The sequence below is a fragment of the Notamacropus eugenii genome, chromosome 6 (assembly GCF_028372415.1).
Source record: "Notamacropus eugenii isolate mMacEug1 chromosome 6, mMacEug1.pri_v2, whole genome shotgun sequence".
Taxonomy (NCBI): Eukaryota; Metazoa; Chordata; class Mammalia; order Diprotodontia; family Macropodidae; genus Notamacropus; species Notamacropus eugenii.
The window spans coordinates 62,859,912-62,887,478 of record NC_092877.1 but is presented as its reverse complement, the minus strand read 5'-3'; the positions used below and the strand labels follow the sequence as shown (position 1 = coordinate 62,887,478).

The following is a 27,567-nucleotide window of genomic DNA, read 5'->3' as shown; positions in this document are numbered from 1 at the left end:
AACGATCCCTTCTATAATATCCCTGGGGCAGCTAGGTGACAAAGAGGGCCAGACCTAGAGTCAGGAAGACTTGAGTTAAAATCTGGCCTCAGACACTTGCTAGCTACATGACCCTAGGCAAGTCACTTAATCCTGTTTGTCTCAGTTTCCTCATCTGTAAAATAAGAGAAGGAAATGGCTAAGCACTCCAGTGTCTTTGCCAAGAAGACCCCAAGTGGAGTCACGAAGAGTTGGACATGATTGAAATGACTGAGCCATGATATCCCTAGCAAGTAGTCACTCTTCCTTTGCTTAAATGCCTTCAGTGACAGGGAGCTCACCCACCTCCATATTACACCATTCAATTGTAGGATAGATTTAATTGGTACAAGTTTGTCCCATATACTGTGGCAAAACTCTGTGTCGCAATAACTCCCACACATAACTCCTACTTCTGTCCTTGAAGGTCAAGCAAAATAATTCTAGTTCAGTCTAGTCTCTTCAGGTATTTGAGGAACTGTGATTATATATCTTCCAAGCTTTCTCTTCTTCAGCTTAAAAATGCAGACCCTTTTTTCAAAGCTTAGAGATCACTGAGCTCAAGTTAGCATTCTTCTTGCCTAGTAAGGTCAAATGTATGCTTTGGATGAAAAAAGTTTAGAGAATGCTTTTTTGGGAAAAAAAATCCTAAGATGTCTAGGAGCTACGGATGTCTATTGCCTACAACCCTCAGGAGTCAAAGCGGGCTTCAGAATGGATATCTTAGATCTGTTCGAAGCTGGAGGCATGAGATATGGATTGCATTTTACCAAAATTATAATTATCTCCTATATGCTCTATAAATACTCAGTCATCTGTCACTTGTGATTTAGATGGAATTGTATTTGCTTATGACATTCCAGATCATCTGAAGAAGCCTGTTCTGCCTTGCCAGACACAACATTACTTAAAGGATCATTCTGTTCCTGTTGCCAGGTAGGACCCTGGGAATTTCCTTCCTGGATTATGGCTTATGGGTTCATGACAATTTAGTGTCTATCATGTCCCAAATGCTTCACGAGAAAAAGTGGGGGAAAAAACCCCACTCTGGACATCTATATTGTGAAGGGGAGGGAGACAGAAAACCTTATTGATGGTTGCCTACAATTAGGCCCTACACAGTCATGAGGAAGAGTTGTGACAGTGTCAAAGTCTACACCCTAAGCCCATCGTTTTTCCTGATTGGAGGTGGGTGGGATTCTTGATCATTGGTCCTCTGTAATCCTCCTTACTTGGTCATTTTGTTGATCAATGTGCTTAATTTTTTTTTTGTTTTTAGGTGTCAGAGGAGGATTTTTGGGGAGGAGTAATAATGTTAATAATAAATGGTATGATATAGCACCCTGAAGGTTTATAGAGCAGAAGCAGTATGGCAGAGTCTTAGGGTCAGGAAGATTGGGGTTTAAGTCTTGTCTCTCAAACGCACTGTTTGTACCTCCTCCTCCCTGTGTAACCTCAGGCAGATGACAACCTCTCTGGGCCTCCCAGACCTGGAATGTCCTCTCTCTCTCTCCCATCTCTAAGTCCCTTCCCTCCTCCAAAGTCCAACATCCAAATCTAACTTCCACAAGGCAATCCCCAGGTCCTCCTCCCACTCTACCCGGTGAAAGTCATTTCTACTTCTTTGAATTTCTCCCAATTTTGTGTGTTTTGTACTGATCTCATTGTTCCTTTGTTCAAGCTATGTGTGTCTTTGTCCTCAGTGCCCCGTGAGATTGCTAACTCCTTGAAAGTAGGGCTCATCCCATATCTGTCTTTGCATCCACCATGTTGATCACCATGCGTGGCACATGGTAAGGCATTGAATACATGTTTGTTTAGTTGAACCAAAAATTTTCTATTTGAGTTATAACCATTTCCCCCAAGAAAACAGTATCAGATTTCCTCAAACCAAAAGTTTTTTGAAAATTGAATGGGAGAATCTAATTTCACCATTAAGAAAACGATAGTCTCCTACAACTCTACCAGACTGTTTCTTTCCCAGACATTGTGGTCATCATTAAAAAGACCAGTTCTTTTTGAAACAAGACTAAAAAGATGGAAACACCCAACTGACTTTGAAGCCTGTAGTAATAGAAGCGGCAGTGCAGCTAGCCTGAGGAGACCTGACTCTAAGCCCAGACCTCCAATGCTTCCCAGCTGTGGGATCTCCAACAAGTGGCTTGAGTTACTATTGCCTCACCTGTAAGACAAGAATAATAACAATTATGTGGCACTTTGGGTACTCCTACTTAGAACTATAGTTCATGAGTCCCAGATGATGGTTTATTTTAACCAGTCCGTCAGAGGATGAGGAGAACATCAGTGACCAGAGAATTAACATGCATGGAACGCTCAGACAAAGAAAGAAGCTACAGTCAGGAAATGTGCTGTTACTGTTGTTTAATCATTTTCAGGCATAGAGACTCTTCATGAACTCATTTGGGATTTTCTTGTCAGAGATACTAAAATGATTTGCCATTTCCTTCTCTAGCTCATTTTGCAGATGAGGAAACTAAGGCAAACAGGGATAAGTGACTTGTCCAAGGTCACACAGCTAATAAGTGTCTGAGGCTGAAGGTGAACCTAGGTCTTCCTGACTCCAGTCTTGGCGCTCTATCCTTTGTGCTATTTATCTTATACGGCCAAGGTACACACAGTCTCTGCTAGGGGTGGGGAACCTGCAGTCTTGAGGTCACATGTGTCCCTTTAGGTCCTCAATTGCGGTCGTTTGACTGAATAAAAAAGAAAAGGACCACACTTGAGGACCTAGAGGGCCAGATGTGGCCTTGAGGCCACAGGTTCCCCATCTCTAGTTTATGTCCTCCTTCACAGGCTGTATGAAAATTGAAAGGAGGCCCTATGCCATACTTGTTATACTGTTTGATTAAAAAGTTTTTGTTTGGAATATTGTGTCTTCTGGATAGCTGGTAGAAGTAAATACATCCGTGGAGATTCATGAGTCATGGTTCTAAGTAGATATTAACCCTTAAATCACCTTGAATCTAGGGGACTCATATTCCAGATACTTTCAAGTTACAAACTTGCAAAAACTTCTTGACGGGGGTTAATGAAGAAAGCAATTTATGAACCTTAAAGCATTCTATAAATATAAGCTATTGCTGTAATACTATTACTATAACCTATTACTTGAAATCATTTTTTTGCTCTCTGATATTCAGGCATTTCTCCAAGGACATTTCCCTCCCAACATTGTTCTGAATTCATCTAAGTTCCTTAAGGGCAGAGACTATTTTATCTTCTTAATCTCAGTGTACAGTACAGCACGTTACACAGAGTAGGTACTTACTATTTGTTTACTTGAATTTGAAGATCAAGGAAAAAATTCAGAGAAATTAATTTTAATGATTAAATAATTTTAATTTCAATTTCATGTATCTAGTACTTGAAAAAGAGTTCTGATTTTTTTTTTTGGTCATTTTTCCTTTTGACTCAGGGGGTCTTGAAATCAATACAAGTTTGGCATGAAAGAGGGAGATAGAATTAAGACCATATTTTTGTGGTCATATGAACTTCTAGCATTTGAATCTACAATAAACACATTGTTACTCCAAGTCCTTTATTAGGATAATGGAAGCCAGAAATATGTAGTAATGTTTATTGGGTTGGATTTTCTTTAATGAAGTCAAAGAACTAGCCAATAATAAAAACACAATTCTAGATCATATGTCAGTTTAAGTGCTGGAGCAGGTCACTGAAGGTGAGATGACAGGAGATCAGAGTGAAATTATAATCTCAGGAGAAAAATTATGGAAAAAACATCCCCATAAAGACCTGTCTCATTTGGATTTGAAACATAGTGTTAGAAGCTGTTTAAAATAATAATGACTATCACGTTGCTTTTTTTCCCCAAGCTTTCTTTCTCTTGGCACCTGTGTAGTGACTGTCTTTTCTTTCCCCACCAGTGCCTAGCATAGGGATTGACGCATTATAGCAAATACTTGCTGAATGAAAAGGAAGACCAGGAACTGGCAGCTGGAGAGAAGGGAGAAAATAACCAAGACATGTTTCATGCCCTCAAGGGACTTACCGTATAGTATGAGAAAAAAGAGGTGCACACAGTTAAACGTGATACAAATTCAATGGAATAATAGCCTCTCATATTCCTAAAGTATTATATAGGTTACAATGTTTATCTTTATAACAGCTGTGAGCTACAGGAGGGAAAGTGTTATTAGGCAAGTAGGTGATACAGTGGATAGAGCACTGAGTCTAGAGTCACAAAGACCTGAGTTCAAAGCCAGCCTCAGAAACTTGCTAGCTGTGTAACTCTGGGAAAGTCACTTATTTGCCTCAGTTTCTTTACCTGTAAAATAGGGATAATAACAGCACCTCCTCAGGATTGTTGGGAGAATGAAATGAGAAAATATTTGTAGAAACGCTTAGCACATCGCATGACACACAGTAGGTACTTCATAAATGCTTGTTTATTTTCATTTTACAAATAAGGAAACTGAGACTTAGAGAGATGACTTGCTCAAGTTACACAAGAAGTAACGGACAGAGACAGTATTCAAGCCCAGGTGTCCCCCATCCAAGTCTTGTGTGGTTTTTCTTCCTCCAGATTGATTTATTTATTTGTTTTCAATTTTCAACAATCATTTCCATAAGTTTTAAATTTTCTCTCCCTCCCTTTCCACTCCCTCCCCCCTCCCTCCCCAAGAAAGCATGCAATCCTATTTGGGCTCTACACATACATTGTTACTGAACACATTTTCACATTAGTCATGCTGTGTAGAAGAATTAAAACAAATGGGAGAAAGCATAAGTAAAACTAAACAAAACCAAACATAACAAAAGAGAAAATAGTTCACTTCATTCTGTCTTCTGATTCTATAGTTCTTTCTCTGGATGTGGATGGCATTTTTGCCTCAAGAGTCCTTTGGCAATGTTTTAGGTCCTTGCATTGCTAAGAAGGGCTAAGTCTATCAAAAACAGTCCTCGCACCCTGTAGCTGTTACTGTGTATAATGTTCTGTACTGCTCACTTCATTCAGCATCAGTTCATATAAGTCTGTCCAAGTATTTCTGAAGTCCGCCTGTTTGTCACTTCTTATAACTCTTGTGCACTTTTGACTGTAACCTTTCATACTATAAGTGAAGTACAGAGTGCTATAAGATTGGGGGAGGTCAAAGTCATTTCCAACTTTCTTACACCAACTTCTTTGGATAATCTCATCCACTCCCACATCTTCAGTTAACATCTTTGGGCAGACTACTCCCAGATCCTTGTTAGCCCTGTCCACTTCTCTGCCTGGATCTATCCATGTGTATGTCTGGTGGAATCACAAGCCTAGCATGGCTAAATATGCCCCCTCCACAGGTGGAAGAAATAAGATCGATTCAGATATGGAAAGTAAAGACCTATAGATTATGTCAGCTTAAGACATCAGGGAAATCTCCCTTATACTGGTTGTTATCCAACTTTATATTCTTTTTTTTGAAGAAGATTAGAGAGAAATAACTCAAATAAAAGAAAAAGTATTTAAAATTATGATCCTCAAGATGTTTTCTGGGTGTGGGTTTCATGATTTTCTCACTCAATATTTTACGCTTCTAGGGCAACACTAACTTTACCTTTAACCAAATCTTTCTCTTAGTTCTCTGTTTACGATGGCTGACCCCAGTTTTCAAGGCAAAGGTAAGATCACTTTGTATTAAAACTACCAACTGAGCAGATAATTGTAATGACACAAACATGTATAATGAAGCCCTGTTGCCAGGCTCTATTCTCCCTCTATTCACTCACTGTATGATCTTGGCAGTTCTTACAGCTCACAGTTAGTGACATATAGTATATACTCCTTAACAGCAATCTTATGAGGAAGGTAATTCAAAGATCAGTCTCCTCCTTTTACAGAAAAGGAAATGGAATCTCAGAGAGGTGCTATTACTTGCTTGTGATCACACAGCCAGTAAATGATGAAATCAGAATTGAAATCTAGGCATTCTGATTTAAATTCCAGTACCTCTCATTGAACCACTACGATCTGGCATTCTGAGTCACCCTCTTACTTACTCTGTAGAAGCAGAGAGCACAAGACTGGAACTGGAGTAGTCAGAGGCTCTGAGTTGGTTGTAGAGTAATTCTAGTTAGTTGTCCATCTCTCCCTGTGTTCCTTTCCCTCATCCTGGTAGATCACTCCTTCTCTCCAAGTACACCACCTTGTAACTGTATGTGACTCTATACAGATAACTGATTAGGAAATGTGGAAACCAGATCACTATCCATTAATTTCTTATATGTTAAGATAGGGGAAAAAATATAAGGGCAGCTAAGTGGCACAGTAGAGAGAGAGAGTTGTCATGTTGCGTACTATGGTACATCATTCAGGGTTTGTTCTTCCTGGTGATTTGATGTAGAGACTTCTAGATTTTAAATGGATATGCTAGTAGAGCACAAACTTTGGCAGGTGATGTCTATCATCCTGCAAAGACTCCCTAGTGTGGTCCTGGCAACTGACTACATCTGCTTTCTGAAAATCAGCTTATATCATCAATAGAAATATCCCTCGGTCTTATCTGGTATTCTTCTGCTTTTAGAGTAATGGAGACATGGAGAAAAAGGGGACAAAGGATGCTAAATTTTTAAGATCACACAGTTTTTAGACTGTCAATACACATTAAGCATTAGTATTTCCAATGTCAGCTCCTAATCCAATGATTAACAACTAGGCATGCTACAAGAAGAACAAAATTATATCAGTTATCACTTCTTTATATAAATGAAACCAGGATAAAAGGAAGTTTCAGCTAAATGGAAGGATGGTTCCCATACTTTCCTTGGAGAAGTAAAGGAGAGAGGGGAGGTGGTTTTAGCATATATCCAAAGACAAGAAGAAATGTCATGTCATGGGCCATTTTGTCATTGCATGTTGCGATTTTCACTATGAGCATTTGCAAAAAGGAAAAGGCCATTGTGAAAATAATTGCAGCTTGTATGCCAGTATCTATTGCAAAGGATAAAAATAGCAAAATCTACCAAGAATGCTATAAGACTTTTCATATTAAATCAATATATAGTTGAAAGTGTTATGACTTTCTATGCAAAGGTGGGCAAATGGGAGGAGTATAAAAATATAAACTGGAAAACATGGTTCAGAAGAAAGAAATAAGAGAAATTAAAGTCTTGTGGACTATAGAACAGCCTCATACCTTGGATCATAAACACTTTTCAGAGTCAAAAGGTATTGAAAAGGAGGAAAACGAAATAACAACACACAAAAAATAAATTGATTATATTTTACCATATGTGGTTCAGTCATGCCAGACCTATGACCCCATTTGAGTTTTTCTTGGCAAAGATACTATAGCTGTTTGTCATTTCTTCTCTAGCTCATTTCTTACAGATGAGGAAAATAAGACAAATGCTTAAGTGACTTGCCTGGGGCCACACATCTAATAAGTGTCTGCAGCTGGATTTGAACTCAGTAAGAGGAGTTTTTCTGACTCCAGGCCTAGTACTAATCTACATTACTGCCCCTACTTTAATATATAGGAAATTATTGAATAGTGACCTGATTCAGTTATCCACATACAGTCAGACTGCTATTGCTAGAGCAGCACTGCTGAACAGCAAAAAAAAATCGACCAGCCACAAAAAAAAATTGAAATATTTTAAATTTTAAAGTAATCTTTTATGAAATACTCACAAGAAGAGAAAGGAGATATCAGTGATCTCCATTTTCATCTGCCAAATATACTTCTTCTGTTGTCCATATAGAAGAGGTCTCCTAGGACCTAATAGATTATGGGACTTGAAATACTATTTTGGTATGATTCATAGTTATGTCTTATTTGTGATCATTTGAGATAAAAACTATAAGCAGTCCAGACAATGAAAACCAGCTTTGAAATGTTCCAGGCAAAGCACTGGGAGAGAGGCAGCCTGTAGGTTCTGGAGTCAGGAAACTCAGCTCAGTCACTTAGCTCTTACTTGTTTGAGATGGGGCAAATGATTTCTCTATTTTGGATCTCAGTGTCCTCTTTTTTAATTGAAAGTGTTGAACTAGATGACCTTTGAGGTACCTTCCCATTTTAGCATTCCATATTCTAAGGTCAAATGATTTTATGATTCTACTACACCTTATTCTGCATTTTCAAAGTGTTCTATAAACTATTAACTATAAAATTATTTTATGTAAAAATATTGCTCAACAGTATCTTGTATAAATAATGTGTGGCTTTTTGCATTTAAAATGAGGGTTGATATTTTGATTGTTTGGCAAAATCATGACCAATTTCAAATTTATCTTTAAAGGGCAGAAAGTAAGCATGTACCCACCCTCACTCCAGAGATCCCCACAACCAGCACATGGCAGCCTTCTTGAGGATAACCCTTTACCTATCAGTTTGCATCAGAAGAGATCATGTCATGGCAAATCCAGCAAAAAGGTAACAAGTCTCCTCAGTAGGCTTGAAGTCTTTCCAAGGGAAGGCAGCACTAATCAAACCTTTTCTGAAAGAAGTACTTGAATGAAGTTCTGAAAACCAGCTAGATTTTTCCTCCCTTCCAACTTTTCCTTCTCAGCCTTCAATGAACAGGTCTCCCATTATTCAGGCTCTATCCCTCACCAGCCAGGTAATCTTGAGCATGTCACTTTAAAAAAATGGTTCTTTTACTTAACATGCATTTATTTTCTCTTCCCCCCAAACCCTATATTCCCAAAAGAAAAAAAAAAACTCTTGTAACTAATATGCACAGTCAAGTAAAACAAATTCCCACATTGGCCGTGTTCTAAATCTCTATGTTTTGTTTTACATATAGAGTCCATCATCTCACTGTCTGGTGAAGTAGTAGCACTCTTCATAATAGGTCTTGTAGAATCATGGCTGGTCATTGCATGAATCAGTTCTTAAATGAGCATATCACGTCTTTGTGGTATAATGAAAAGCACTACTTTTAAAGTTAGGAGACCTGGGTTCCAATCCTGACTCTTCAAGGTGCTGCCATGTGACACTGGCAAATTATTTCCCTCCTAGGTCTCAGTTTCCTCCTCTGCAAAATGAAGAGATCTTGGAGATCTCTAAAGGTCCCTTCCAGCTCTCATAGACTATGGATGACATCTTTGAACACTATTTTCCTGCTCTATCAGATGGAAATGGTGATCCCTGCCTGATCCTTTCTTATAAGGCAAGCATTTTGGAAAGGGTTCTTAAGCAAATAAGCTGAAGTAACATTTTCAGCATTGCAATGAATACTTGTATGTATTTTCTTTCTTTCATCGTAATTTTCAATTAACAAGCGTTTATTTTTCTCCTTCATTAAAAAGAAAAACCTTTTTACACATACTTTGCATATATTCTCAGGCAATAACAGCTGACATTTATAGAGTGCTTTATTTAAAGAGTACTTATTACATATAAAATCACAGGAAACTGGGGAGTTCTGTAACATATGTAATATTCATCCCCCTTTTAATATATCAAGAAACTAAGGCCCAGACAGAAGTGAATAGAGGTCACACAGGGAGTAATGACAGGTACAGGACTTAAACCCAGACCTTATGACCCCCAGTTCTTTCCACTACTCCCAATTGTCCCTCTCTTCTTGGCTAGTTTCACATGGTATTTTCCTGGTTTTCTATTTATTGTTCTATGTTAGGCTTCTAAGCCTTCATCCTTACATTGCTCTATTCTGTTAGCTTTTTAAAAACCTTTTTCAGTCAAGTATTCCTCTTTCTTCCAGTCTATAAGCAAGGTCAATCAGAAGGTTTCCTATCAATTATTGTTTGCCTATCTTTTTTACTAAAATCTGAAGAAAACTTAGTCTACCTCCCAAATTTGAAAAAGGAAGAAATAAATGTAGAGACATTAAGTGATCCGCCCACATTCAAGCAGGTAGCAATGAACATGGGTAGAATCTGAACCTAATGTTAACCAGGGTTTATCTTCAGAAGAAACATATTCATGAATGAACCTTTCTGTTTAATTTAGGAACTATCTACTATATACCTAACTAGAAAGATGCTAGCTTCTGGGAATACAAAAACAAAAATGAAAATCTCTGACCTCAAAGAGGTCTATTCTATTGGAGGAAAAAAATGTACAAGGAGAAGTAAAATTTAAAGAAATATACACAATAAGTACAAAATGAGACAGCACAGCAGAGTGGACAGAGAGCCAGCGTTGGAGGAGGAAGGCATGAATTTGAGTCTCTCCTCAAATGGATCATCCTGAGATAGTTTCACATTCCCTCCAAGGCTGGAAGGTGTCTACCTGAATTTGTAAAGGGCTTTCTTCCTCCTGGGAGTTCCAAATGGAATCACAGGTAAAATTGTAGTCTCTTAATTACCTGGAGGAAGTGGAAGCAGGTGAAGTAGGTTAGTAGGACTACCAACGTAACTTCTTTAAAATTTAAAAGGCTCTTTCCTTACAATACCTCCTTTTGCAAATTAGGAAACTGAATCTCTGAGAGGCTAAGTGAATTATTCAAAGTCACATTAACTCCCAGGGACTCCTGCTGTGGAGTAAACAAGGACTCGTTTTGGAGTCAGAGGACCAGCATTCAAATACCACCTCTGTTGGTTACTGAGCTTAAGCAAATTTCCTCATTTGGAAAAGGAAGAGATTGGGTTAAATGATCTGTATTCTAAGATTCAGTGACAGGAACTCAGGTCTGCTTAGTTCCATCTCGTGATCCTTTTTTATAACTCAATAGAGTACAGACTAAGAATTCTCATTGTCCTTTCCCCTACCTGTTATTTAAAATATTGAAGTATTTTAATTCTACTTTAATGACTTTGGATTGTGTGTGTGTGTTCTTATGTGTTTACTCTTGCTCTAGATTCTCAGAAACAATAAAAATTCATTCTTCTTCTGTTAGTGCCAAAGAGAAATCATCCACATAAGCTACAACTTGGGTCAAATTACAAATTATGCTCCTTGCCCCTTCAGACTGTTTTTCTTCAATTTCATAAATACATTAAAATCACAATGTCAGAATTTCAGTGGGCCTTAGGACATTGATTGTTCTAAAGTCTGAATAGACTTTAACAAAGGACGCAGAATATTATTGTGAGGAATCCCTTGGAACATAATGTTAAAAACATTAAGGATTCATTAACCCTACATAAGGATGCCTATGTTGAGGACTGGGAACCATATGAGGTTCAGGGTGTTCAGGACCCCTAAATACCTACACACCTACTGAATGAAAGCAACTCAAGCCTTCTTCCAGCCAAAGTAAAACAAAGTTTATTAAAGGTTCACTATGTTGCGTTGACTCTTAAGGAGCCTGACCATTTGTGACACTTGTATTGACAAGCGGATCAGACAGAATCTCAGCTAGAGTCAGAGCTGGATTGAATCTGAGCGCCTTCATGGAGGCGAGATAGAACTTAAATACAGAAAGACCAAGGGAAAGATCTAGTGGTGGTCCAGTGGTTGGGGAGGAGGGTCTAAGGAGGATCTTCATGAGACTGAGATAAATAGTGTTGTAACCAAGGGTGAGAAACAGCTGGAGGCAATTGGGAGTTATCGGACAATGGAGGGCTTGGGTAGGAAGCAGGTTGGGCAATCCAGGGGCAATAGACAATGGAAGCCCAGGCTAGGTTAAGGGTAACAGATTTGAGTATGAAAGGCCAGATTAAGTGGGAAGATTCAAGAGTAGTTCAAGGAGGTTTCTGAGTCTGAACCCCATCACCTGCAGGCCACATATCAACTTGGAAAACAGTATGTTAAGATTATCTATAATCTATTGGGGGCAGTTAGGTGATGCAGTGAATACAGTGTCTTCCTGATTCATCTTCCTGAGTTTAAATCCAGCCTCAGACATGCACTAGTTATGTAATCCTGGGCACGTCACTTACCCGTTTGCCTCAGTTTCCTCATCTGTAAAATGATCTAAAGAAGGAAATGAATGGCAAACAATCAGTTCCCAATTTGTAGTTTCTTACCTTCTAAAGTTTAGATATTCCCATTAAAAATTTAACAATTGCCTCTAGTAGCTAGTTTCAGCATATTCCACCCTTATCTGTGTATCCTTCTGTACTCCCTTTATGACTTTAGACTTTACTTTTGCATGCACCCATCAAGCATGAGTATGTCAACTGAACACTCAGATCCACTTTTCTGGAAAGTCCTTATTTCAAAAAAAAAAAAAAGAATATTAGGTAAACAAAAAAATGATAATTTCAAAATAATCATAAAAGAGAAAATCTTGAAAATCAATTGTGATAAAATTAAAAATCTTAAAACAGTTGATTAATAAATTTAAAAGCTCTTTAAGAAAAAAATCAGCACCTTATTAGCTACTTTGATTTAAAAAAGAGGAGGAAAATGACCAAAATTAAAAAGGAGGAAATCACAATTAATGGAAAGTAAAGAAAATTTTCAGAAACTACTATAACCTATTATGTATCAACAAAACCTAAAACTTAAATGAAATGTAATACAAATTTACAAAAATATAAAATGTACAAGTTAATAGGAGTTAAACCATTTTATCACAGAAAGAGAATCATAGAAGGAGCAAGCCATAAATTCCTTGGGGACAGGGGAAAGAGAACTTCTAAGTTAAGAAGATTTATAAGTGAAGTCTATCAAAAAATTAACAACACTACTAATGATGAAGTACCTCAAAGTGTGTAAAGCATTTTATATATATTATCTTTTTTAAACCTCAAACAATTCCTTAGCTGCATAAACATGCTTCAAGAGCCCCTTTTATGACACAAATATAGCCCTGATACCCAAACCAGGAAAGGATCAAGTAGTGAAAGAGAATTATAGAACAATATCACTAATATTTATATGGAGAGAGAGGGGTAGAGAGCATGGCACAGGATTGAGACTCAAAGACAGGAAGACTGATACAGTGTGTGCTAGGTAAATTCTCTTAGTGTTTAAGTAACTCTCTAAGACTCTGCAAATTATATGTGAGGGAATTTTCTCAAAGAGAGTTTCCCATATGAATGGAATCACATATCCAGTTCCCTCCAAAAAGAGACTAAGTAAAATACTGGCAAATACATTATAGCAATGTATTCATTGCTATAGTGACCAACTTTATTTTATGGCAGAAATGCAAGGATAGTTCAATGCTAAGAAAAAGTTGCTATGAATCATTCATAACAAAATCATTAAAATATTATGAGTATATGAGTAATCTAAAATATTTTGTGAAATATAGTGTAATTTACTTTAAAAAACAACCACAAGAATGGCTAGTCATTAAAGAATTTTTTAAAAATATACTGAAAAGTATTTAGCTAAAACTAAGAATGTGTATGACTGGAAATATTCCCATTTATTTCAAGCAGGATGCCTACTCATCATTTTTTTGGATTAAATAAATACTGTTTATTTCAAAAGGGAATAAAATACTGGATGAAACAGAAGTATAATATTCTTAATAAGACCTATATAGTGATGAAAATCTGGCCCTTATAATATAGACAAAGGATTGATATTTGAGGGTCTGGGCTTTGGGGGCATCACTTTTATTAAAATATGCCCCAGTCACCATTTCTCTAGTTTGAAGACTTAAGAACTAGTGATTTTTAATTTTAAGGAAATAATTTTAATTCCAGATCCTTCTTTGGGTTAAGTAGTATTTTCCAGTGACTATTTCTTTACTTATTTATTTTTTGATCATTCACTTTTTAAAAATGTGTTTTCAGTGTTCTACAATCACTTCCATATATCTTAGATTTTTTTCCCCTCCCTCCCCCTCCTTCACCACTCCCTCCCTGAGACAGCATACAGTTTTATATAGGTTCTACACATACATTCCTATTAAATACATTTTCACCTTAGGCATGTTGCATAGAAGAATTAAAATGAATGGGAGAAATCACAAGACAAGCCAAAACATAATACGAAAGAAAATGATCTGCTTCATTCTGCAATTGAATTCCATTGTTCTTTCTCTGGATGTGGAAGGCATTTTGCCTTAAGAGACCATTGGGAATTTGAGTCCTTGCATTGCAGTAAAGTACTAAGTCTACCAGAAAAATTCTTCACACACTGTAGTTGTTGCTGTGTACAAAGTTCTCCTTTGTTCTGCTCCTTTGATTCAGCATCAGTTCATATAAGCCTTTCCAGGTGTCTCTGAAGTCTTCCTGTTCATCATTTCTTATAACACAATAGTATTCTATTACATTCATATACCACAATTTATTCAACCATTCCCCAATTGATGGGCATGCCCTTGATTTCCAGTTTTTGGCCATCACAAAGAGTGCTGCTATAAATATTTTTGTACATGTGGGACCCTTTCCCATTTTTATGATCTCTTGGGGATAAAGTCCTAGAAGCAATATTGCTGGGTCAAAGGGTATGCACATTTTTGTAGCCCTTTGGGCATAATTCCAAGAATACAAGTCATTCCCCAATTAATAAATGGTCAAAGGATATGAACAGGCATTTTTCAGAGGAAGAAATTAAAGCTACCTATGGTCATATGAAAAAATGCTCTAAATCACTATTGTGTAGAGAGATGCAAATCAAAACAACCCTGAGATACCACATCACACCTATAAGATTGGCTAACATGACAAAACAGGAAGATGACAAATGTTGGAGAAGATGTGGGAGAGTTGGAACACTAATTCATTGTTGGTGGAGCTGTGAGGTGATCCAGCCATTCTGGAGAGCAATCTTATCATTATTATTTGACTTAATATTAGAAATGCTAGCCACAGAAATGAGACCAGAAAAACAAATTCAGAGAATAAGCATAAAGAAACAGGAGGCCAAAAAAAAAAATCTCTATTTGCAGACAATGTGTTTCCAATATGCTCACTCCTTTTAATAACCTAACCATCTTGCTCTCTTTTAAATCTGTGATTTCTGCTATTAAATGATTCACTTTTTCCTTCTTGGATCTTTAGTCTATCATTAGCCCATCTCCTTCCCCTATATTCTGTATTTCTTATTTTTGAAATAGTCCTATGTAAAAAAAAAAAAAATTCCTCCCCTAACTAGCTGTGTAACTTTGGATAAATCTGGCTTTTTGGACTTCAGTTTCCTCATCTGTAAAAAGGTCTAAATGCTGTTAAAGACTCCCTTCCCATTCCAACAGTATATGATTCTATCTGGAATTTCTCTTTAGTATTATCTTTATTTCAATTCATTCTATAAATACTTAATTCACTATTCTGTTCAGAGCACTGTGCTTAGCACTGGGAGAAGATAGAACCTATACTCAAGTTTAGTGTCTGGTAGAAAACTACAATACATAGTTGTGTACCAAGTTACGTGCATGAGAGAGTTACACACCAAAGGGCCATATGGAGTCTAAGGGGAAAGGCTGTTTTTCAGCAAAGGAATTATGGAAGTCTGTTCATTGAGGAAGTAGCATTTGAATTGACTTTTAAAATCATGATTATGACTTCAGCAAATGAAGACGGAACACAGCATAACCCACTGAGAAGGAATAGTTTAATATTTGACAGAAAATTGTTAAAAATGAAATGTAGTCTTATTTGGCACTGCCTTAATGATCCTAGTAAGGTCAGAAGTTTAATAAGTCTTTAAGTTCCTGCTCTTAAAATAAGGTAAAGCTGAACCAAACCCTATGTCCTCCCACCCAGAGATTTTACCTTGCAAAGGAACCCAGCTTAAGGTGGGTCTCAGCTTCTAATGTCCTTGCCCCCTTCCTTTGGGATTCAAGGTATGAAGAGCAAAGCTAGAATGAAGTAGTTTTCCTTGCCTGGGTTGCCAAGGACAACTGGGGTCTCATGACCAGGTCTTGCTACTTCATACTGATGAGGGCTGGAAGGGAAGGTTTGAGACCCCAACAAAGACCAGGGTACCAGGGGCAGGTCGTCTGGAGAAGAATTCATGGACTCAAGCATTGCTGAAGTCAAGGTAAAGATTTATTACACTTTTTAGCGGGCAAGAGTTCTTAGAGAACCTGCAACCTTAAAGGGGTACAGGGAAAGTTTACATAGGATATTCTATGGTATCACTTGTGCCAAATATGCTACCTAGGTGTTTTATGGTGGGATCAGTGAATGGTTAAGGAGTGGTCAGTTCGTAAAAGAACATGCCCTTTTGATATTATTGAGCAGGTATTTTACCCAAAATTCGTCAGGGAAATAGCCCAAGGCGGGGCTACCTGGAGGTGTGGTTTTAAGTCTAAAAAGTCACTAAGTCAACCAACAGTCAGGGTTTACTGGGAAAAATCAGGCTCCTCTTGTCAATGTCTTGTTAGACAAGATTAATGAAAGGGAGTATAGGTATGTCTAAGTCTAAGATACATATGATTGGTCAATGAGTAGTAAATGTCATTATGACCCAGTACACAACCAGTTCAGTCAGTATGCAGCTGGCTTTAAGTGATAAATTCTACATGTGCAGCTGGACACTATAGCAGGAAGGGAGATAACGGTTGTTGCTAGGGCAGCCTGTGTCCTTGGGCTGGGGAGAAACAGCTTGAGATAGTATTTTGAGGCTAGAGAAATGCGATGTTAGAATTGGGGCCCAAGCACATGCAGGCAAGCACTCCATCAATACTACCTCCCCCTCTTCTCCCAAAAGTATAAAAAACCTTTTCATGGGTCTCCGGATTGGTAAATCCATTGTGTTCTGTACTCATGGGACATCCTCTAGAACAGCAGTTTTACTGCCATTGAGATGTTATCTCAATTAAAGATGCTTTATTCCTCAACTCATGACTTTGATTTATTTCAAGACTTTATATATTCAACAAAAAACTCTTGATTATCTTCTCTTTTCAAGACCCTGTGTACTAGAATACAAGATTATAAATAGAATACCGTCCCAACCCTCAAGGAACTCAAAATATAGCAGAGGAGATAAGATATAGACAAATAACTCTAACACAATTCAAGATACGATAGGTGCCAGGAGAGATGTAATATAAGTGAAGTCTATAGGGGATGGGAGTTAAGAGAGGAAGGGTCAGAGCAGGGAAAGATCACTTTCAGCATGATGGGTTCTAGGAAGGACACAAGGAACAATGGAGAACAGTAGAAATAAACAGAAGGAGCCCATGAAGATGACAAGAATTTGATAAGATCATAAAGTGAGGTAGGATACCAATCTTAGATGGAAACCCACTGAGAATCAGGAGGTAGTCTGAAGACATTACGTCAGGGAGGGACAGACCCCAAGGGGATGAGATAGCCAGGGAGCATGAAGAGAAAGAGGATTAGGAAAAGGAACTGGTACTGAAGTCTTGTTACTTTTCCATCTACTTGACTATCTCCATTCTAACCAAGCCATCCTACACAGCTGCTCCTTCTATACAACTCAATTCATCCTACCACCTCTGAGCTTTCTTTTAAAGGGTTGCATTCCAACTATCAAGAATGTCTTTTCTACTTCCTCTTTGTTGAGGTTTAGGGGTGCTTGGGACCCCAAAATAATAACTCAAGCCTTCTTTCAGCCAAAGAAAAACAAAGTTTATTTAAGATCGACCATATTGGCCAGAGTCTTTAAGAAATCTGAGCATTTGTGATGCTTATAAGGGCCAGATGGAATCTGAGATGGATTGAACCTGAGCATTTTCATGGAGGCAAGATGGATCTTATATAGAGAAAGATTGTGGGAGGGATCTAGGAATGGTCAAGTAGTTTGGGGTGACTAGAGGAAGGGTTTAGGGAGGGTCTTGATGGAAGTGGTCAGTATCTGGGGTGACTAGAGGAACCAAGAGAATGGAATTAAGAGTGGGAAGTAGTTGAAGGCTACCTGGAGATAACAGGAAATGGAGGGCTACACTAAGTTAAGGGTAACAGATAATACAAGTTTATGGCCTCTAGGGAACATCAGATTAAGTGACAAGATTCTAGGAGAGATTCCAGTAGGAGGACTCCCAGAGCTTATACCCCACCATCTTTACCTTGTCATTGCCTCTGATCTGGGCTCTCAACTCACTTCTATGATAACAAACATTTATAAAGGGAGATTTATGTGCAGTATATTATTTATTTGATCTTCACAACAATCCTGTGAGGTCAGTAGTGCAAGAATTATTATCTCTGTTTCAAAGGCAGCAGATTGGGACAGGGAGCTTAAGTGGTTTATGTATGGTCACAAAATTAATAAGCACCAGGACTTGAACCCAGGTTTCTGCCTTGAAATCCAGTATTGGTTTCACTATATTATGCTACCTTTCAATAACTTTGGGATCTAGAAGGTCCATGGACATTCTCTATTCTTTTCTTTTTCTGATGCAAGTAATTCAGCACAATCAAAGGTTTCTATAAATCTATATGAAGCTTTTGTGTATTTCTGTTAGCATGGCAGAGCAGAAAGAGTCTTGAACTTACTGACTGAAAACAGGGTTCAAGTCTAAGCTCCACTACTTTATAATTATTTATCATCTTTCTGAATTTGGTTCCATTGTCTGTAAAGTGGCATATACAATTGTTTTGCTATCCTTACCACATTTCTGTGAGAGTTAAATGAGATAATATATGTGATAAAGTACTTTGCAAATGACAAAGGACCACAAAACTGTGAGTTAATCTTATTGCCAAGGTATTAGATTAACTTTCCTATTAGATAGAAGAGATCCATAGGCTTCACAAACCTGCCAAAGAGGTCCATGAAATGAAGAAATATAAGTATCCCTGGTCTAAGAGAAAAAGGAAAAAAGGATTTTAATGGAGAGTATTTTTCCTGAGAACTTTGATTAAGTAGGGATAAAGTTTCCTTCCTTCAGGTAAATCTGGGAAGAATTTTATATTAGAGAAATATTTACTTCATAATATTTTCAATTGAACTAAAAAGGAAACTTTGATATTCTTCCACAATACTAATCTATTGACAAAGGCTTAGGAAGCACCAGCTATGTGCAAGGTCCCATCTGACTACTGATTAATTTACAAAGATGTGCCAAACTTAGTCTCTACCATCAAGTTATGGACACCAGAAAAAAACTAACAACATCAGGTAACAGCTGCCAAGTCCCAAACAAGTGAAACAAGACAGTGGGAGCCCTGGAAAGGAGCAGAGTTGTCTTCCAGAAGGAGCTTGAGCAGAAGAAGGGTGCTGATATTTATATACCAATGATTTCTTTAGCCACTAAAGTCATTCATTGTTTCCTCTTAATCTTCAGGCTTCCAAGAAGTTTGACTGGTATTTTGGAGAATTAAGCCGACAGGAAGTGGAAGAAGCTTTGATAGAGAAAAACACTGTAAGTGTGGCTTCTACTTCAGATGCCATAGTGGTTCCAGGACCATCTGGTCTGGGGGGTTTCTGATGGTTTTGGCAAGGATCAGAATAGTCCATCAACAAGCATTTATTAAGCACTTATCCTGACATTATTTCCAGTGTGCCATATAGGAGTAGGGGTAGAGGAAGAGGTACAGGTAGTGGTCAGTGTACATGTAGGTATACATATAGATATATAGAAATAGATGTTATAAATCTATCTTGTTTGTATGTAGTTGTAAGTATGAAGATACCTATAAAATATAGAGAAAGTAGATTCAAGGTGATCTGAGAAAGGAAGACTAGAAGAGTTGGAGAGAAGGCTATTCAATCAATTAACTAGAGCTTAAGTCTTTTAGCACATTGCAGGTTATGTTGGGCATTGTGGATACAAAAACAAGAATGAAGCAGTCTCTTCATAAGGAATCTACAATGTAATGAGAGGAGACAACAACATATATGTGTGTGTGAATGACAAATACATACTGATATATATGTATGACCCAGCTAGTTAGGTAACTCAGTTCCTCCCCTCCTGTCTGTCTCCCCCTCTCCTTCTTTCTCCAGTCCAAAGGAAGGTAAATTTGGATGGCTAGAGGATGCCCAGTTAACTTGGGGTTTACTAGCTAGATCCTGTCCTTTCCTTCCCTTCCATTCCTTCTCTTTCCTTTTCTCTTCCCTGTCTTTCCCTGCCTTTCCTTTCCCAAAACTTTAAACCTGCATTCTGAAGCCCATGGATTGTACTACACTAGACTCCTGCCCAAGTTCCACTTAAGGTCTGTTTTCTGAACCCTCCTGGCTTAAGAGTGATTATCAATAGTAACTGTTGCTGTTTTCCTCCCAGCCTGATGTCTTTCTTTTCTTTGCCTCATTAAAGGGGCCATCCCCTGACTACTTCTTAAACAGGCCTATTCACTGAATGGGTATTATCTCACCTTAAATGAGTATTGAATAGGCCTTGGCCTTAAGGGGCCAAGATGTCCCATTGCATCTTGGGCCGTCTCCAGTCATCCTGATGAACATCTGGTCACTGGATTCAGATGACTCTGGAGAAGAAGTGAGGCTGGTGACCTGCACAGCCCTCCCTCACTCAAAACAAAGTCAAGTGCGAGTCATGTCATCATTTCTCCAATGGCATGGTCTGCTTCGCAATGAAAGATGAACACAACAATGTGTGTGTGTATATGTGTGTGTGTGTGTGTGTGTGTGTGTGTGTACACATACACATACATACATACACTTATATTTATGTGAATATAAGTATAAATATACATATATACATATATGTATATGTGTATAAATACATATACACTTATATACATATATAACCTTTCACACACAAATGCATGTACATATATATCATTTATATATACATAGAAACAAAAATCCATACTATAAATATAAAGTGAATAAGTACAAATATATACAAAATAGTTTGGGTGGGAGGACACTAGCAGTTGCGGAGATCAGGAAAGGCTCAATGTAGAAGGTGGTACCTGAGTTGTGTCTTATTAAAGGAAGAGAGGGCCACTGCGAAGCAAAGGTTTAAAAAAATAAAGAGTGCGTTGCAGGCAGGGCCTAAGCAAAGGCACCAGAGGCTAGATGGGATATCCTGAGTGAAGGGCAGAAAGAAAGCCAGTTTGGCTAGATCACACAGCGCAGGGAGGGGAGCGATGGCCAATGAAGCTGAAAAGACAGATAGAAGCCAGTTTTTGTAGAGTTTTACAAACTAAACAGTTTATTTTGTTTTTATCCCAGAGGGTACTGGAGTTAATTAAGAAGGGGTCAGATTACACTTAAGGAAAATGACTTTGGCAGCAGTGCACAGGATGGATTGGAGTGGTGAGAGACTTGAGGCAAAGAGACTAATTCAGAGGCTGTTGTAGTAATCTAGGTGAGAGGTGATAAGAGCCTGGAGTAAGGAGGTAGCTTTGTGAGGGGAATAGGGGGATGCTGGGAAGGGAGAAATGACAAGATTATTTTAAAATATTATTTTTAACAGTTCTCAAAGATTCTTTGCCCCCTCCCTCTCCTCCTATCTACTGGGGGGAGGGAATAGAAAAATATATGAGATCTCTGTATCACATAAACAGTCAAGCAAAACAAATGCTCACATTGGTTATGTCCAAAAATGTGTCTCTTATTCTGCATAGTAGTCCAATATCTCTTTGTTGTAAGGTGGGCAGTGTTGTTTATCACTCCTCTGGAATCATGAGTATCACATAGGTGATTAGAATTCATAAGTCTTTAATAATTGTTCTTTTTTTGTAATATTATCTTAAAGTATAAACTGTTATTCTGGTTTTTCGCATTTCACTCTCCATCATTTCGCGCAAGTCTTTCGCAGTCTCTTTTTCTTCATTTCTTATCATATGATGATGGCAAAATTGGCAAGTAATTGGATATCTGAGGTGAGGGAGAGTAATGAGTTACCAAGTAAGGCACAGATAATGAAATAGATTACCCCAGAATAAAAAAAAATAGAGGAGAGGAAAAACTAAAAAGAGAAACACATATATAGTGCTAAGAACCCAACACCAACAACATAATAACATTGCGATTGCCAAGAGGTTTCTTTTTAAAATTATAAAGTAAAGAAAATTATATGGAAAAACTGATGAAGGAGAAAAAGTCTGAAACATCATGGACTAAACCTCACAATATTTTTGTAGTACTAAACTACAGAAAGGGAAAGTTTATAAAAGAGAACAGGAGAGGAAGATGATGGAGAGGAATATGCAACGTGTCTCAATTAAGATAATGATAAACAATGAAAGGGGGGTGGAGCCAATATGGAGGAGTAGAAAGACGCACATACACATAGCTCCGAACCCACAACCCATAGAACAAATACAAAGGAGTAACTCACGGCGAATTCTGCACCCAGAGGCCACAGAATATTGGAGCGAGGGAGATTTCTGTTCCAGAGAGACCTGCAAACCTCTCACAAAAGGTCCGTTGCGCTGCAGACGCGGAGCCCAGCCCAGACCTGCTGCGGCCGCAGCACCAAGAAAAGCAGATCCGAGCAGGCTTCAGGGATGGGATCTCCAGCGGCCGCACAAGTCCCTCCATTCACAGGTGACGGGGGTCTGTGAGAGAGTCTCTTTGGCGGGTCAAGGGGGCAGTGGGGTGCCCCCATGGCTCGGGCCCCCTCGGGAGGCAGAAGCTGAGGGGCGGCGGCAGACCGGGGCTCTCCAAGCAGGCAGGAGCCTGGATCCATTGTTGAAGGTCTGTGCATAAACCCCCTGAGGGAACTGAGCCTGAGAGGCGGCCCTGCCCCAACCTGAGCATCTGAACTTAATCTCACACTGAATAGCAGCCCTGCCCCCGCCAAAAGCCCTGAGGCTGGAAGCAGCATTTGAATCTCAGACCCCAAAAGCTGGCTGGGAGGATCAGGAGGCGAGGTGGGTGTGAGGAGAATATTCAGACGTCAAGTCACTGGCTGGGAAAATGCCCAGAAAAGGGAAAAGAAATAAGACTATAGAAGGTTACTTTCTTGGTGAACAGGCATTTCCTCCCTTCCTTTCTGATGAGGAAGAACAATGCTTACCATCAGGCAAAGACACAGAAGTCAAGGCTTCTGTGTCCCAGCCCACCTAATGGGCTCAGGCCATGGAAGAGCTCAAAAAGAATTTTGAAAATCAAGTTAGAGAGGTGGATGAAAAGCTGGGAAGAGAAATGAGAGACATGAAGTCAAAGCATGAACAGCAGATCAGCTCCCTGCTAAAGGAGATCCAAAAAAATGTTGAAGAAAATAACACCTTGAAAACTAGCCTAACTCAATTGGCAAAAGAGGTTCAAAAAGCCAATGAGGAGAAGAATGCTTTCAAAAGCAGAATTAGCCAAATGGAAAAGGAGATTCAAAAGCTCACTGAAGAAAATAGTTCTTTCAAAATTAGAATGGAACAGATGGAGGCTAAGGACTTTATGAGAAAGCAAGAAATCACAGAACAAAGCCAGAAGAATGGAAAAATGGAAGATAATGTGAAATATCTTATTGGAAAAACAACTGACCTGGAAAATAGATCCAGGAGAGACAATTTAAAAATTATGGGACTACCTGAAAGCCATGATCAAAAGAAGAGCCTAGACATCATCTTCCATGAAATTATCAAGGAAAACTGCCCTGAGATTCTAGAACCAGAGGGCAAAATAAATATTCAAGGAATCCACAGAACACCGCCTGAAAGAGATCCAAAAAGAGAAACTCCTAGGAACATTGTGGCCAAATTCAGAGTTCCCAGGTCAAGGAGAAAATATTGCAAGCAGCTAGAAAGAAACAATTCAAGTATTGTGGAAATACAATCAGGATAACACAAGATCTAGCATCCTCTACATTAAGGGATAGAAGGGCATGGAATAGGATATTCCAGAAGTCAAAGGAACTAGGACTAAAACCAAGAATCACCTGCCCAGCAAAACTGAGTATAATACTTCAGGGGAAAAATTGGTCTTTCAATGAAATAGAGGATTTTCAAGCATTCTTGATGCAAAGACCAGAGCTGAAAAGAAAATTTGACTTTCAAACACAAGAATGAAGAGAACCATGAAAAGGTGAACAGCAAAGAGAATTCATAAGGGACTTACTACAGCTGAACTGTTTACATTCCTACATGGAAAGACAATATTTGTAACTCTTGAAACATTTCAGTATCTGGGTACTGGGTGGGATTACACATACACACATGCACATATGCACACATACATAGAGACAGAGTGCACAGAGTGAATTGAAGAGGATGGGATCATATCTTAAAAAAAATGAAATCAAGCAGTGAGAGAGAAATATATTGGGAGGAGAAAGGGAGAAATTGAATGGGGTAAATTATCTCTCATAAAAGAGGCAAGCAAAAGACTCATTAGTGGAGGGATAAAGAGGGGAGGTGAGAGAAAAACATGAAGTCTACTCTCACCACATTCCACTAAAGGAAAGAATAAAATGCACACTCATTTTGGTATGAAAACCTATCTTACAATCCAGGAAAGTGGGGGATAAGGGGATAAGCAGGGTGGGGGGGATGATAGAAGGGAGGGAATGGGGAAGAGAGTGCAATTTGAGTTCGACACTCATGGGGAGGGATAGGATCAAAAGAGAATAGAAGTAATGGGGGACAGGATAGGATGGAGGGAAATATAGTTAGTCCTATACAACACAACTATTATGGAAGTCATTTGCAAAACTACACAGATTTGGCCTATATTGAATTGCTTGCTTTCCAAAGGGAAGGGGTGGAGAGGGAGGGAGGTAAAGAAGTTGGAACTTAAAGTGTTAGGATCAACTGTCGAGTAATGTTCTTGCCACTAGGAAATAAGAAATACAGGTAAAGGGATATAGAAAGCTATCTGGCCCTACAGGACAAAAGAGAAGACGGAGACAAGGGCAGAGAGGGATGATAGAAGAGAGAGAAGATTGGTCATGGGGCAATTAGAATGCTTGGTGTTTGGGGGGGGGAGGGGATAAAAGGGGAGAAAATTTGTAACCCAAAATTTTGTGAAAATGAATGTTAAAAGTTAAATAAATTTAAAAAAAAAACAATGAAAGGAAAAATAATTCGTATAGTCTTTGAAGAAGACAATACTCAACAGAGGAATAGTTGAGGACTGAAAGATTTAAATGGGGTAAAGGGGGGAAGAAGGGAGTTGGAATTCACTAGTATGAAGGAAGGAGTCCCACTGAAGAATGGTCCCATGGGAGGAAAGGAATATTCTATAATGGAAGATGGGAACCTTACATTGGTCATAATATGCAGCAATTCAATGCTTAGAGAGACCACTACTTCTAAGAGAGGACTGTGGACACAATCCTGCATCAAGAAAAGAGGAATTGGAATTCCCAGTAGCAACTGACAACAAAAAGAGAGAATGCCTAGATTCAGAGATGAGATTTAAAAGCCAATGGGGAGAAAATTAGCATATGGAGACCAAGAGGAAATATTTTTACCATGGAGCAATATTTCTATCCTCTCTATCTCCTGCAGGTATTGATATTTCTAAGAGTTGAGGCACAACAGAAAACAAAGGTGGGAGGAGAATGAGGGCACCAGATTTTTTGAAGAAGGAACTCAAAATAGGTAACCAGAAGCTTTAATTCTATTAGTAATACAGAGACTAAATAATGAGCGAATAACTACATGGGCCATAAATCAAAGAATAAAAGTCTAGAATAGACAAGGGGAAGAAAAATACCAAAGAGAATGAGGGAAAGAAATCCAATTTAGGGAGGAAAAAGGCACAGAAAATGAAATAAAAATCTAAAACCAAAACAAGTTGAAAAGGAAGAGAGGAAGAAATATTTAACTTTACTACTCAACTGAAAGAAAAAGGGGAAAATAAAGAAGAATGAGGAGGAGGAAACTCTAATTCCAAAAACCAGAACATTAAAGGCAAATTAATGAAATTATAAACCTAATTCTCATAACTTAAAATTTGAATATCTTAAATAATATAATTAAACAAAAAAACTGAAAGATTGGATAAGAAAACCATACCCTACAATCTGTTACAACAGATATAAAAAACAAAGAAATACACAAAAATAATAAAAGAGAGATTAGAACATAATTTACTATGCATTTGAATGAATCCAAAAAAGGTAAGAGTTGTAATCATGCTATCAAAACAAAGCAAAAGATAAAACTTTACAACATAAAAAGAAATAAACAAATAAATAACATTAGACAATAAAATCAATATTAATATTAAACTTATACACTATAAGTGCCTTAACATCTAAATTCACCAGGGAAAAATTAACTAAATTATAAGAATGTGTAGACAATAACATAAGACTAGCTGGATATTTAAATGTCTCAATTTTAGACAAATCTAACAGAAAGAAAAACAAAAAGGAAAATTTAAAACAAACTGATGGAGAAGCTAGAACTAAAAGACTTAAGACATCTTCTAAATGGGATTACTAAAGAATATACATATTTCAAGATACCACTTAGAACTTTTCAAAAACTGACCATGCATTAGGGCATAGAGACATTTCAAACAAATGTAAAAAATTCAAAAGTAGTAAATACTTCCTTTACAGATAGCACAAAAAGAGACAGGTCCAAATAGATACTTAATGAAATCTTAAACTTATAGGTCATATATTAACTAATAGAAAAATTGATAATTATGTGAAAGAAAATTATAATAATGAAATAGCATACCTAAATTTCTGGGATTAAACTATAGCAGTGATCAGGGGCAGAACATATCCCTAAAACGTACATTAATGAAAACAGAAAAGGAGAGTATTATTGAACTGAACATACATTCAAAAAATTTTAAACCAACAAATTAATAAACATAAAAGAAGCACAGAAGAAATATTTTAAAATATAGGAGAAATAAAATGGCAAAAAATATATGGAAATGATCAAACTAAAAGTTGGTTCTTTGAAAACACTAACAAAATTGACAAACTTTTGGCAAATCTGATTTAAAAGAGGGTAGAAAATCAAATCAGCAACATAGCAGAAAAGCAAGGGGAAATCATGACAAAACCAGAAGGAATAAAAAGAATAATCAGAACTTGCTATGCACAGTTGTAAGCTAACAGAACTAAGAACACAAAAGAAAAGAGTGAAATAATTTCAAAAATAGGGAGTACCCAACTTAAGAAGCCAAATAGAGATCTATAATGCCAGTGCAATACCCGTAGCAGTCACTATTAATATGCGTGCATATTTCTAGGATAAATTGCAAAATATAATAAACTCTCTTCCTCAAAAGCAAAACTAAAATATTTACTTGGGACATACTTAGAATACCAGGAGGTAAGATTTAACAGGGTACTTATCACTAATCCAGGGATTACTGACATCTTCAACCTTCTTTCTGTCAGGCCTCTCCACAAAAACAAGTTCCCCTAGATGAAGTCCTCCCTCTGCCCACTCACAGCTTGCTTCTCTCTCTTTGCTCTGCCTGCTCTCAGCTCTCACTCTGCTTATGTGCTCTCTCTCTCTCTCTCTCTCTCTCTCTCTCTCTCTCTCTCTCTCTCTCTCTCTCTCTCTCTCTCTCTCTCTCTCTCAGAAGATTTTCCTATTCTATCAGCATTACAAGTTCTTAAATAATGCAATCTCAGAAAAAGAAATACAGCTAAAAGGAACTACCAAAAAATATACTAGTGATGGAATCACAAGAGAATTCTATACAGTATTTAAAGAACAATTAGCACTAACACTATGCAAATTATTCTCAAGAACTGAGAAAGAAAACATCCTGCTAGATACTTTTTATGAGGCAAATATAATCCTTATACCTAAACTAAGGAAGGATCATACACAGAGGGGAAACTACAGACCAATATTATTAATAAATATCAATACAAAAATTCTAAATAAAATTCTGTCAAAGAGACTACAGCAATGCATTAAAAAAAATAACTCATTATAACCAACTTGGATTTGTACCATACATACAAGGATGG

General features: G+C 37.8%; 1 protein-coding gene across 1 annotated transcript in view; it reads left to right on the top strand.

Annotated features, from left to right (window-relative positions):
- Positions 1 to 27,567, top strand: part of CLNK (cytokine dependent hematopoietic cell linker) — a 104,868-nt gene that overhangs the window by 49,511 nt on the left and 27,790 nt on the right. Inside the window, exons 11-14 of the mRNA XM_072621423.1 lie at positions 882 to 954; positions 5,618 to 5,658; positions 8,278 to 8,411; positions 19,048 to 19,125. Coding sequence (XP_072477524.1) covers positions 882 to 954; positions 5,618 to 5,658; positions 8,278 to 8,411; positions 19,048 to 19,125 — 326 coding nt within the window. The remainder of the gene's footprint in view (positions 1 to 881; positions 955 to 5,617; positions 5,659 to 8,277; positions 8,412 to 19,047; positions 19,126 to 27,567) is intronic.